Source organism: Calypte anna, chromosome 2 (assembly GCF_003957555.1).
Source record: "Calypte anna isolate BGI_N300 chromosome 2, bCalAnn1_v1.p, whole genome shotgun sequence".
In the NCBI taxonomy this organism is placed as follows: Eukaryota; Metazoa; Chordata; class Aves; order Apodiformes; family Trochilidae; genus Calypte; species Calypte anna.
In genome coordinates, this window is record NC_044245.1 from 5,356,665 (window position 1) to 5,371,092 (window position 14,428).

General features: G+C 45.7%; 1 protein-coding gene across 2 annotated transcripts in view; it reads right to left on the minus strand.

Annotated features, from left to right (window-relative positions):
- The window catches only part of PLCD1 (phospholipase C delta 1), a 50,573-nt gene that overhangs the window by 21,727 nt on the left and 14,418 nt on the right, over positions 1–14,428 (minus strand). For both annotated transcript variants that reach the window (XM_030445886.1, XM_008502204.2), the window contains exon 3: positions 4,471–4,699. In XM_030445886.1, the coding sequence (XP_030301746.1) occupies positions 4,471–4,699 (229 nt within the window). The remainder of the gene's footprint in view (positions 1–4,470; positions 4,700–14,428) is intronic.

Consider the following 14,428-nt stretch of genomic DNA (forward strand, 5'->3'; position numbering starts at 1 on the left):
TTGTGAAATGGACAGGATCTGGATCATCTTGTGAGCTTGGTTTATAATAATTTTAGTGTATCTATGGCTGTGGAGCAATTAGTATTAAAAAATGAGCTTTTCAGTGTGATGCCAGGTTTGAACCCTGTATCCCAAATCCTTGACATCTCTTAGGAAAATATTGTTGGACAGTTAAGATGACCTGAAGTTTAAAAAAAAATGCTTTTTGCATCAGGGGACTCTCTCTCACTAATTTGTTTTACTGTTGGATAAGGATGCAGAAAAGTCTCCTATTTTTTAATAGAAAAAAAGATCAAAGTAACAATTTGATCTCCAAGAATGTAACCTCCCACGTTTTGCATGGGAAACACTGCTTCAAACTCTTTTCTAAAAAACTCTTTTAAAAATGCCCAACCAGGTAAGATGGGTGTTAAGAGATGAGCAATTACCAGCTGAGGTCAATGGTACCTTAATGTTTGAACTGGGCCTTTCAAAATAACCCCAAAAAAGGATATTAACTGACAGCCTTTGGGGCTGAGGCAGAGAATTCAACACTGCACTCAAGTATTTCCGAGCTCTGGAGATATGTGTAAACTATTTGTAAGTATTGTTTGTCTCATGGAAAGTTGAACTTTGTTTTTAAAAATCTTGGCAGGTGCTAAGCAATGACCTCACACTGTCTCCATCTTAGCCTGGTAATATGAATATTCCCTTTCTTTAGACACAGAAACCACAAGAGAGAGAGAGGCTATGTTTCCCCAGCTCCCAAGGACACTCCAGGGCCCTGAATCAGGGTCTGGTTTGGGGTGATTCTTCTCAGAAAAAGAAGTTTGAGTCATGAAGCTCCCATGGGCAGAGGATGCTCTGCTGGCAGGACACCACCATCGCCCCCAAGGTGGAGAGAGCATCCCCTCTACCAGCTCTGCTCCAAAAAGCAGCTGCTCAGCATCTCACCATGGTGCCAGCAGTTGTGTCACCAGTCCATACCCAACCCCTGCACTTCAGCTGCCCTACAGCCTTCCCTAAAAATAATAGACAGGAATAACATGCAACTCGAGTAAACCAAGAGGAAATCCAGCCTGGCACAGCCAGAGGTTGGCCAACACTACCTGTGAGTAGAAACTCCTCTTCTTGCTTTAACTATGCCAAAAAAAAATTCAAAAAACAAACAAAAAAACCCAACCAAAAAAAAACACCAAAACAAAAACAAAAAAAAAAACCAAAACAAAAAAAACAACCCCCCCCCCCAAATAACTTTTTTTTTAAAAAAAAAAAAAGTCTGCATTCATTTCACTGACCATGAGCACCTGGAGGTCATGCAGATCCCATCACTGAAAAGGTTTTCAAACAGTGGAATGGGCTGCCCAGGGAGGTGGCTGAGTCCCCATCCCTGGAGGTCCTTAAAAGATGTGTGGATGTGGTGCTGAGGGACATGGGTCAGCACCAGACTCTGTGGGATTGGGCTCATGGTTGGGAATAGGCTCATGGTTGGACTCAATGATCTTAAAAGGTTTTTTCCAACCAGAATGATTCTGTGATTCTATGGAAGGTGACTCTGGAAGGCAATATGTGGGGAGTGAATGCATCTGCAAAAACGTTTGCCCAGGTCCTGCCTGTGCATGAAGGATGCTTCTTCCCTCCTGTACGCCTGTATGCAATGCAGGAGGGAAATCAGAGCCCAGCCCAGGTCCTGAGTCCTCTCCCTGCACAGAAAAGCAGCAAAGAGAAAAAAGGAGACTACAGAGAACTTGGCCCCTGCCTGTCATGCCAGCAAACAGCAGTGTTCAGTCCCCAAAACACCCAAATTCCCAATGCAAGGGGACACCCTCAAATGTCAGAGAGCTCAGAGGAGCTTGATGCAGTAAACACATAACTGAAGTTCTTCTCATCTGATGCAAACCCCATTTTAAAGGCCTGGTCATGGGTTTTCCTTTCCCTTCACATTTCTATTTGGTTCTGGGTGGACTGGGGAAAAGCTGTTCCCATTCCTGTATACATCTGGAGAGAGCCTGCTTCCTGCCTCTTGTTTTTAAAGGATCTGCCAGCTCCAGGGCTACCAGCTTTCTATGAGAAACCAGAGAGGGATGACTGAAACTATCTGGCAGATATCCCATGAATGTGCTCAGAACAGAAATGCTGCAAAACTTCTGGTAAGTGATTACCAACCAAAAGAAAAGCTCATACAGAAAATCCCAGAACTGAGGCAGACGGGGCCACAATACTCAGATGAAAAGCCTCTTGTATTTTCTGGTTGAAAGTCTTCCCTGCACACATACCTGCAATATTTGCTAAATAAGCCATGCCAGCTTGTTGCAGGGTGGAATCTGAGTTTTAATAAAACAGTAATGTGTGTATAAGAACATCAGAAGTGCTCCCCAAACACACAGGAGTTTTCTCTTCGTAGGAAAACAGGACTGGAAAGGACACACAAAGCCCTAAACTGAGTCCCTTGCTACCACAAGCAACTCCGTTGTATTATGAACTAAACAAACCCCATCTGAAACTAGCAGGGGTTTTGCTTTCAGTAGTTGTTTTCAAAATCTTGCACATTCCTTACTTGCTTTGCAAAGCTTCAGAGGCTGGAAAAGATACACTGCAAGGCAATTCTCCAGCTCTGGGGGACAGGCAGGGGACCCAACACTTGTCCTTATCTCCTGACTCTCCCCCTTCTGTGCTCACAGATGCACAGAACACTTCTGAGGTTTAAGGCAGATCTGGGTAAGCCCACACTGCCAAGCCAACCCAGTGAAGACAAACTAAATTTAAAATCCCAGGCTTTAATTAAACATCATCAAATTTCAAATGAGAAATCATGCTGTTCTGTAATTCCAGGTTAGGTTAAGCAGCCTGAGACAATCCCAGATTGGAAGCCAGCACTGCACAGTAATTACTCTTCCAGAAATACAGCTTGCCTACCCACCCTACTTAGCTTCAATTCTGCTTTCCAAAGACACAGAGGCACTTTTCCACGCTGGAAATTTACAGCCTTCTTCCCTTGCAAATGTCATTGTTATTTTTCCCCCCTTAGCAATCTTCTCTCTTCTTCTGGGGAAGGTTTTCAGCAATATATTCAATTTGGCAAGCTCCAGGGACAATTTGCTGTAGCCCAGATTTTCCCCACCAAAGTTTGGAGGTTTCTCTAGGGACTGCTCCCTACAACCATGGAAATAACAACTGATAACAGTGCTGAGGAACAACCTTACCACCCAGAGCTTGAAAAAAACATCCAAAAAGACACTCATAGGGCAAGAGATAAGCACAGCATCCCATGCACATCAGAACCACCAGAGTCTGATTCCTTTAAACCAACAAAACTGTGGTTGTGCAGGTGTTTGGGAGGAGAAAACACACAAGAGTAGAGCCTGGTGAAAGCTCAGCATTTATGTGCCACCTTCCTCATCAACTCCACATTATTCCCCAGCAGGGAACCTGCATGGAGTGATGCCCTGAGTGAGGGCAAGACCCCCCCAGTGCCTGCTCAGGCTCAGACTCCAGATTTGTGATATTCCCTAAGTGCAGATTTGGCATCTCCAATCCTCTCCCCAGCTGCTTTGATAACAAACAAGGCATGAAGCTCATGGAGCCTTCTCTTACTGAGAGTGCTATCTGGTTTCCTCTCTGATGCCTGGATTCCTATCTCTGAGAAGCTGAAAGGAACTTAATACTTCATGACTGCTTTGGCTCCATCAGATCAAGGTAAAATCAGCCAACAGGCTCAGATGGCACAGTCAGGGCCTCAGACACACAGGGACTGCAGAAAATCCATCAAAACCTGTGCCCACAGATATTCTCTCTTTTTATAGGAATGTGAGACCTGTGGTCACAGAGCAACTCACGGGGTGAAATGCAGCCCCAGGGCAAACTCCCTGTGAATTCAGCAGAGCCAGGATTTCACCCACTAACTCAACTCTCCATTTCATAACCAAATCACTCTCTTTTTCTGCTCTGCTACTCTTCCTTTCCAACGTCTGCTTTGTCACTCGAGCAACTGCAAAGTCTTTTTGGGCAAAACTTCCTCCCATGCTGAGACAAATAAGGAGCGATTTCATCAAAGTCAGTGGAGCTACCCCAGAGTAAACCTGGCAGTCAGAAGAGAAGAATCAGTTCCCTTGCCTTGTATTACTGAGAAACATGATAAACACTGCAGGCTTTTCATGCCTTGCCAAGAAGTGCCTCTCCTGGAGTTTACTTCAATTCAAGTGAAACAGACCCCTAAAGAATGCAAAAAAAATAATGATTGTTTTATCTGGAGCTCCCTGAAAGAGGCAATTCTTTGCTTAAAGATCTATGTGAAGCCTGAATCCACTCTTGCTTGTATCACTGCAAAACAAAAAAGCATTGGAAACAAGGGAGTTTACCCAAAATCAGAGCAAAACTCAGTGGCCAGGGGCAATAGGGGAAAAAATGGGGTCAGTCTCCTATCTCCACCCACAGAGAAAGACAAGTGCATCTTTGTGTGAGATTAATCACTTCATAAAGCAAAAAGGATACTGTTGGAGTTTCTGTTTCTGGTTCATGGAGTTGCTGTGGGCTATGATTTTTGCAAGGCCAGAGATCCAGTGGTTGGCATCGTCCTCTGAACTTGCAATGAGGTCCAGGTTTTTCCGCTGGTCTTTGAAAATGATGGAAAAGCAGCGATACTCCGGGACATCCTTGGCGTATTTTTCCATACCTTCTGTTTTATGGCCTGACCTCACATCCCGAATATCCTCAATGGAGACTGTGGAAAGAAAGCAGAGCCTGCTGTCAGCAGGGGTTCAGTCAGCCTTATCTCTACTTGGTGAGGGTTATTAAGAAATTTACACTTTCTCCTTTTCCTGCAACTTCGAGAGGATTCCTTTTCCCAAACTCTGATATTCAGGGAAGTTCAAATCAAAAGGAGCAGAAAGAGCAAGAAATCAAAAGCACACAAACAAAAACCCCACCCCAAGTTCTTTATTTAACAAAGAAGCAGAACACGCAGTAGATGCTGTGCTGTGATATGTTTATGAGATGCAAATCACTGCCAAGAGTTTGGTTCCAGTCCTTGGAACAACTTTGATTTGATCTCTCCCCCCCTTTGAGAGTGGGGAGAGTAGAGCTGTGCCTCCCTGTGAACATCACCTCCCAGTAAGAGGTGATGTCAGTAAGAGGAGGGTGGTTTATTTTAATAGTCATGGTTTATTTTGAAAAAAAAGTGAGAAGGTACAGTTTAAAATCCCATCTATTCTTCTCAGTCACCCTAGAGCAACTTAGGGAGGTAAAGATCAAAGCTTTAGAGCAGTTTGGTGTCACCCCTACCCCATCCTCACCCCTCTCAAGGGGTGCCATTGATCCTCATGGCAATAAATAAAGCAAAGCACTGCTTTCAAGAACATTTTTCCTCATTTCTCTCTCTACCCCTCATCTAGTGGAACTGAGCCCTGAAGTTGTGTTACGTTTACAAACTGCACACACAAAGCAATCCAGAAAGAGCAGAGCCTTCAAGAGACCACTTTATTAAACTTAAGTGATGGAGAGAGTCCCACAGCATCCCTGAGAGTGTGCAAGTGCCCTCAAACCAGGCTGCAATCAAGCATCCCCTAAGCAGCAGGCACAGCTTCAGTTTGCCTTCTAAGGACCACTCAATCCATCTACAAAGGACTAAGAGGAAAGAGCAGAAACTCCTGAATCACATTTGACTGCTGCCACTTACTATTCTCTAATAGAAGCACAGGAATTTTTGGAAAAAAAAAAAAAAAAAAGGCTTAACTTCTACTTACCTTCAATTGTAAATTACAGGTAAAAATTGTTTCCTGTATCAAACGTGTGAGATCAATTTTATTTGTGTCTATTCTGAAGGAGCTTTGTTAAAAGGCAGTGTGTGAGTGAAAAATATACCCACTGTTTTGCTGCAAGGGAAAAATTTGCCTTTAATCGTTGATTTTAGCAGCTCCTTCCTTTAAATTGGGGCAATTTCACCATTTAAGGCCCCAGTTTATTCAAAGTCAAGCCTGGAGAAAAACACAACCTGGCATTCGCCCTGCAGCTTTTTAGTATGGCTGCCCTGGGATCACCTAAAATTCATTAGGCCCTCATTAGAGTGTGAAAACATTGTTGGTTTTTTTTTTCCTTTTCCCCAGGACAGTCATGATGATGCTCAGCTGCTGGGGGAAAACAAAACGAAACAAAAAACCATATCCAAAACTGCAGTTTTCAAAAATCAGTAATTTTCCAAAACCAACACTTTTGCTTTAAATTTGCAGACATTTGCTTTAAATTCCCACCCAGCAAATGTTGGGATGGTCAAACATCTTTCATAGCACTTTGCAGGTTTGTTCCTCTACAAGAGCACATCCTGAGGACCTTCCTGGAGCTGGCAAAGCTCTTCCCAGATAATTAGGAGCAATTATCTTTGTGTGGTCTTTTATTATCACTTCATAAAGGCCAAAAGTTGATCAGTGAGAAGAACAAAAGGTTGGGCTGGGCTGCTGTGGAATTACATTATCTGGCCAATTTACCATCAAGTAAAAGTTTGTGGGTTGGAGCACTAAAACCACCCTTGAAATAAAAGGGCTGCAAGCCCCTTGCAGCTGCTCTACTGGAGAGACTTTCCAGATGAGTCTGTCTGGGACATTGGGGAAATATTTGACAGTGATTGGAGAACTATTTGACAGATACAACCTTAATGTAAAGGATGCTATCAAGTTGGGACAGATTCAGTTCAGTCAAAAGGTCTAGAGTTTAGTTAGGCTCCTGTTATAAAAGAAAAAAGAAGTCACCTTCTCTCTCCTTTTTAGAGAAAATCTTTAGTGTAAGATAAATCACACCCTTAACCCATAGTTATGGTGGATCATTGACCAGAAAGGAAGCCCAAGCATGGGTGCCATGCAGATGGTCCCTAAGTAGTTGGTTTTCTTCTACTCTTGGTCTCTTCTGGTTATGGCAGAGCAAGTGGAAGGCTCATCCTGTTGTTCCTCATCACCTGCCAAGTGCTCACCACTGCTTGGCTCATCAGAGCTATTGTCCCTTCAGAATGGCCCAGCAAATCTGCTTGTGCAATCACTCCCTAAACTTGGGGTTGGCAACAACCTAGAGTTTCCAAGACCAGAAAATCTGATGTTAAATATTGGAAATTCAGAATGGATTCTTTGGAAACCGTTATCTGGCAAAGTGAATCCACTGGAAAAGAAAGCTGTGTGTGGGAGGAAAAAGATTGAAAACCTGTGTCTGCCTTGACCACAGTGGGGATGCTGAGGAAAGGATGATGGAGGGCCCAGAGCTCCTCCATGAAGAAAAGGTACAAGGAAGGATTGGTGCCTATTGTAGTCATGCAAGAGAAACAACACAGGAACTGTTAAAAAGACCAGGGTAAGGGAGGACACTTCTTAAAGCTTTCCATCTTGGTTATGTGTCCTGCTTTTATCTATCAATAAAAAACTGAAGCCAAAGGAGTCAGCCCAAGCCATCTGCAAATGTTATCTCTTTTCTGGAAAATCTTAACCCAGCATGAGCACATCATCAGCTGCTCCTGGGCAGTAAGCACACTGTTAGCAGCCCCAAATGAACTGTGTGCTCAGCTGGGCTATCTGCAAGGAGAAATCAGAAATAACAGGGGGACAGAGAGGTTTCACAGCAGGGGAATATTACAGCAACCCCCCCATCAGTCACGTAGCCCTGCAGCCTCCCTGTTCCCTCCCCATCACACCACAGCAGGGAGGAAACCAGGAGCAGGAGGCAATCTGGAAAGTTTGTACCACCTTCTTTTGGGTATTTCTGTCTGCTAAGGAGGTGGCTTGTGTAAAGCCCAGCACATGAATCACAGCACAAGGAACCCTGTGTCCTTCCTGACCTGTGGATGTCCTGAGTTGAACATGAGCCAACAGTGTGCCCAGGTAGGCAAGAAGGCCAATGGCATCCTGGGCTGGATCAGGAACAGTGTGGCCAGCAGGTCCAAGGAAGTGATTCTGCCCCTGTACTCAGCTCTGGTGAGGCCACAGCTTGAGTCCTGTGTCCAGTTCTGGGCCCCTCAGCTCAGGAAGGAGATTGAGGTGCTGGAGCAGGTCCAGAGAAGAGCAAGGAGGCTGGGAAGGGATCCAGCACAAGTCCTGTGAGGAAGGGCTGAGAGAGCTGGGGGTGTTCAGCCTGGAGAAGAGGAGGCTCAGGGGAGACCTCATCACTCTCTACAACTCCCTGAAAGGAGGTTGGAGCCAGGGAGGGGTCGGGCTCTATCAGTCAGGCAAGAGGCCATGGGCTTAAGCTCTGCCAGGGGAGGTTTAGGTTGGATATTAGGAAAAAATTCTTTTCAGAGAGGGTGCTCAGGCATTGGAATGGGCTGCCCAGGGAGGGGGTGGATTCTCCATCCCTGGAGGTTTTTAAGAAGAGACTGAATGTGGCACTGAGTGCCATGGGCTGGGAACCACAATGGGAGTGGATCAAGGGTTGAACTTGATGACCTCCGAGGTCCTTTCCAACCTAGCTGATTCTGTGATTCTGTGTTTCTATGTTCTATGATTCTATGATTCCTGTCAAACAGGTGACATCCCCTCCATCCCCTGGCTGCAGGTCCCTCTCGGCCAGTGCCAAAGGTTCCCTGCTCAGATGGGCACAGAGCAGTGTTCCCTGGAGCTGGTGAAATCATTCCTGTCTCAATTAGTCTCAGGGAGATGTGAGGACTCTCTTTTTAATCCTCCTTTCAATTTTTATCACCGGATGTTGCCCTTGTGCTCCTCCCTTGCTAATTCTCATCTCAGTGCCCTTCTCCTCCCTCCCCCATGGCAGGTCTGAGTCAGGCCAGCAGGATACAAAAGGTCAGTTTTGAGAGCCAGGGTGTTTTCAAGTAACCTACATGTTTATTGTTTGTGTCTTGTTTCAAGTGGTTCACACTGATGTGCCTGGAACCAGACCTAGAGGGTCTGCAGATACCCAGGTCCCAACTGGTGACCCACAAAACCCAGACAGACCTAAACTGTCCTGACCTCCCTTCAGAAGGTGCCCTCAAACACAGCCCAACACAAGGATTTCATCCCTTTGTGCATGTAGGGAATGATGGCCATCTGTGGGAGAACCATTCCTGCAGGAAGGGCACAAACTGAATCTCTCCATCACTCCACAAGCTGTAACCCTAGAGCTTTCAGGCTCCAGGAGTGCATCCAAAGCACATGTATGAACTTAGAGCCATTGGGCAGCCAAAAATACAGGTGCTGAAGAGCCAGAGCAACAAGCCTGACAAGGTGCCTAATGGTTAAAGCACTTGCCTGAGAGATGAGCCCTGGCCATTGGCCTCTCCATCTTGTCTCCTGTTACTCCTCCTCAGGTGGAATGTTCAGAGTGTGCAGGAAACAGGGACAATAAATCACTTTGTTAATAATAAAGCATAGGATTGATGCAGCCAAGAGGTATTTTAAAGCCATATAAATGTGGCACTTAGGGACATGGTTCAGTGGTAGACTTGGCAGTGCTGGGTTAACAGTTGGACTTGCTGATCACAAAGGTCTTTTCCAGCCACAATGGTTGTAGGATTCTATAACACAGGAAAAGGAGGAGTGGAGGTAGAGAGCAATAACTTTTTGCCTTTCTCCTTCTTGGCAGGCAGCCCTTTGAGAGAAGGTATTTTGTCTCACACAAAAAAATAAAATAAATAAAAGAAGAAGGAATTGAACCTACATCTGCAAACCACTGAGCATGTGAAGGACATGGACCAAACAGTGCTTCTCCTTTTTTATGCCACCACTGATACTGAGGAAGAGGAGGGTCAATGTGCAGACACTTGGAGGCACTGCCAAAACAGTCCCTGAGTTACTCATGAGGGAAGGTGGGCAATTTTTTTGCTCGGGGGGGAAATACTCCTCAGATCCTTCCCTTTCTGTATCCCACCCCCCCTGTCACTAACAGGTGATCTTTGGGATGTGGCATTTGGTCACGTTGAGTTACCCCATCCCACTCTAATTGCCTGAGTAAGTCACTTGTGTTTACTGTCAGGAAATGCAGATGAGGAATGTCCTCAGATGTTAATAGCCAGCACCATATTTGCACACCATGCTGCACGCCTGGCAAGAGATCAGCCCTGAACCAGCTGCTGCTCAGCCCAGCTGCTTTAGCATCTTGTCAAGAAGAGATGAAAGCTGCTCCCTGACCCCAGGACTGCCCTGCCAGCCAGGATGGCTGCAGGGACACCACATGGATTTCACAACACACTGAGCACAGGGGGGTAAGCTGGCACTGAGTGCTGCTTTTCTCTCTGGTTTCACCCTAGAAAAAGCAGTTTGGCTGATCTGAGTTTCAGCACAGGTGGCTGATGCTAATGGGCAAACGCAGTGGGGATCAGGACCTTGGTACTCAGCCGGAGCTGGAGCACTGGCAGTGCCTTGGACCAGGGAACAACACAGGCTGTCCATCACCTTCATCCCTAAGGGATGCTTCGACATAATGATTCAAGGATGGGTTAGCACAAGTCCCACTGTGCTGTGCCTTCTCAGTCCTCCTTGCTCTCACAATGTGTGTGAATTACTGCAGGTCCCAGCTGCTGATTCCTCATCCCTTCTCTTCTCCTCTCCCCCTCCACTGACTTGCCCGGCATGTTGCTTTAACTTGAGACCTGCTGCACAGCAGTCTGCCCTCACTGCTGGTGCATGTCACCAAGCTGACCTTTTACAGCTTGTTTGGAAATGTCTTTTAATATAAGAAACTCCCCCAATCTTTCTCTCTCCCCGTCACAGCCTGGGGCGTTGATGTAAACAGAGCCACCTCTATTTACATTCCTTCCACACACCACAATCAGGGCCCTGCAAACTATTTCTGCAACCAGTTCCTACTTCTCCTGCCGTTAAAGTGCTGCTAAATTTGGATCTAAGGCTCTCAACACTCCTGCCTTTGCATCTACCATATGCTAGGGAGAATAAGGTCAGTGTTTGTCAGCACTCTGCCTGTGATGGAAACGGCCCCAGCGACGCAGGTGGTGCCCGGATTGAAAATTAAATTGAAAAACCAGGAGGTCCTGCATTTGCAAGGAGTTGTTTTATGGGCTGAGTGATTCTGATAAAAACTAACGAAACCCACAGACAGACAGTTTTGTTTTCACAGCTGATGGGTGCCTTGCATAACACATTCACATCAGCAAATATTTTTCCAGGGACAAATAGATGTCTGACCGTGAAATAATGATTCCTAAAGAAACTGCCTAACCAGCTCCAGAAGGAAGCTGTCAGTGCAGCCAACTGCCTGCTGTGTGCATACAGGTTGCTGAGACTTTCTGTTTACTTTTGGCATTTATCAGGACCAATTTAAAGTTTTCGGTTCTTGACTTGAGCAAGCACAGAGAGGTGCCACGAACTCTCTGTTCTTCAGCAGGCAAGTTCAGGGCATTAATTTGATGGAGAAAATTATTCAAAATTATTCAAAAATGGCATGGTATGTTCAACATATGGCATTTGAAGGGCATTCCTCAATTTCACAGGAACTCAAAAATGAAGGAGAAAAGTTTTCTGCTGAACGCTGGTAGTAAGCTATTAAGATTTTGTACTATGTTTAAACTATGCAAAAATATCCTGTAATTGGGTCATAAGGCAGAGGAACAAATTCCGTGTATTTTCGTAGCAAGGATAATTAATCAGATCAAAACATCAGTTTCATGATTTTTAAGAATACAATCAACACTTGCAACATTCAGCTGCACAACTCCATCTAGCTCACCTCTGTAAATCGGTCCCCCAAACCCCACAACAGTAGTGTTTAAGGAAAGCTTTTGGCCAGAAATGCAAACACTTCAGCCAAAACTCCAAAATGTCTTTCTTGACTTCACTGCTCAGGACTCAATGATGCAACCCCAGTGAGTCAGCCCTGGTGCTGAGTGTGAACCTCACTCAGGGTTGTCTTGGGAACATCATCTCCCTGGGCTTCCCTCCAGCAGAGAAAGAGTCCAAGGGGGTAGCAAAGCTCCAGCTTCTCCAGGGCTCCACTGTGACACCCCTCAATCTAAACAACTCATTCATTTGTTTCCTTCTGGCTTTGAATATTCTGATTCTCCACCAAGAGCTCAAAAGGATGTTCCACTGGAAAGTTTTCAACCACCCTTACAAATTCCCAGGTTTAGAGAGTTTTTAAAGGGATTGAGTCTGGCTTAAGTGAGCTCATACTGGGGATTTCAGTTGGTTTAAGAAAAAGTTTTTTAAAATCAAGTTCACTGGCAGCAGCACAAGGATTTTTGCTCTTTTCTTTTTGCATAGATAAGACCTGATATTTGACCAAAGCTAAACCAGGCAGTGACACAGCTGCTTTTTGAACACAAGCCCCTCTGTCTCCTTTGTCCTCCCCTCCCACCCACCAAAGTGATGTTCAGGAGTGAACTGGCAGTGATTGAACTGTTGAGATTTTTTTTTTTTACCAGCCTCCTTCCATACACCTTTTCTTTGCCCTAACATTGTTATTCCTGCCACTTGAACTCTGTTTCCTCATCCCAGGGAAGCTCTGCCATGTGTAAAATCCTGATAGGCCAAAGAAGCATCCATCTTGATCATGGCTCTACACAACATTTAAGATAACAGAGAGCAGCAGTGTGTTGAGCAGCAGTGTGTTTATGGGTCTGGAATGCAGCTCAGACACAGGATGTGGCAGACTTTTTAAAAATGAAAAAAAAAAAGGCCTTTTAAAGGTACTGTTGTGCAGCCCTTTGTGTCCAACACTCCTGTGTTTCTGTGGAAGCTGATGAGAGAGTATGCACAGAGAACAGCATGGTTGCTGGAAAACTGACCACTTAAGATGCTTTTGGCAAAAAAACTGTTCTATTTGGCCTAAACAGACCATCCTGAAAAATAGTGGATTGGGGATAGTAAATTTTAAAATGCATTAGGTTCTACCTGTGTATAAACCATACTGAAATGGCAGCCTACCCCTCAAAAAGCCCTGTACAGCTTTCAAGACAGCATCCAACCTAAATTTCTGGTTGTTTAAACTAAAGACAACAAAGGAAGGTACTGGTTGTACCCCAGGTACCAGATCCAGGCAACATCTGTGCCTGTGACAACCCTGATATGGGTTTTAACTTCCAGCATGTGAGATTCTCCCCTCTAGCCTTGGCAGTCCCCAGTTTTATCTCCTAGGCACCATCACAGAATGGTTTACAAATAGCTTTTCTGCATGATGAGAGGACCAGGAACAGGAATAACAGGAAACTGTCCAAACAAAAACACAACCCTTACCCTACCCAGGCTCTGCTCCTCTGAGGTGTCTCCATCTGCTCACTCCCAGCAATGCTTCAGATAAGATTGGACCTGCTGTGAAAACCTCCCAGTTTCCATTCTGCTCATTCTTTTTCCTTCCTACAAAAGGCAGCTTATCTGCAGTTTTAGAAAGGCTTTGTACTGGAGGGCAAAGTTCCATTCTGCTAATAGGGAAGGGTGACCCTCTGGAGAGACTCTCCTTGAAGTCCCTGATTTGGGAGTATCAAATCATGGCCCTGCAGTCTTCCTCCCTCACACAGCAGACAAGAGTGAGAAGGCAGCTGAAGAAACAGAGCCCACCAGCAGAAATACCACTAACCAGAAATCCTCTCTATACCTGAACCCCCGGCAGCTTGGTGAAGTCAAAAGCTGGAGAAAGAAACTGAAAATCCAGCAATTGCTCTGAAAATTTGGGAATGTAAGGTCTGAGGATCAACAGAGGAGAAAGGCATGGGAAAAGAGATGCCCTTGGGCTTGCAGGTAGGGGCTGGGCAGGCATCAGTCCAATGGTCATCTCTCCTGTTGGCCTCCAGGTTCAGATGCATCTCCACAGCATCTGTTGAAAGCAACCCTGAGGTGCTCCTCCAACCCTCTCAGAAGGCTGAGACACAACTTTTTTTCAGAGCAGAAAGGACAAGCTCTGCTTCAACTGCCTTGTGTCCCTTCCTGCTATTCCAATGACCAAAAAAATTTGGTCATTTTTTTGGTCAAAGTCACAAAATCAGCTGGGTTGGAAAGGACCTCTGAGATCATCAAGTCCAACTCTTGATCCACTCCCACTGTGGTTCCCAGACCGTGGCTCTGAGTGCCACATCCAGTCTCTTCTCCAGGGATGGAGAATCCACCCCCTCCCTGGGCAGCCCATTCCAATACCTTAGCATCCTCTCTGGAAAGAATTTTTTCCTAATATCCAACCTAAACCTCCCCTGGCAGAGCTTAAGCCCATGGCCTCTTGTCTGACTGATAGAGCCCGACCTCCCCCTGGCTCCAACCTCCTTTCAGGGAGTTGTAGAGAGTGATGAGGTCTCCCCTGAGCCTCCTCTTCTCCAGCCTCAACACCCCCAGTTCCCTCACAGCTCCCTTCCTCACAGGACTTGTGCTGGATCCCTTCACAGCCTCCTTGCTCTTCTCTGGACCTGCTCCAGCACCTCAATCTCCTTCCTGAGCTGAGGGGCCCAGAACTGGACACAGGACTCAAGCTGTGGCCTCACCAGAGCTGAGCAGAGGCGAAATCTCTCTCTGGGGAAAGGTGTGGACACAGGGAGATGTCAGGA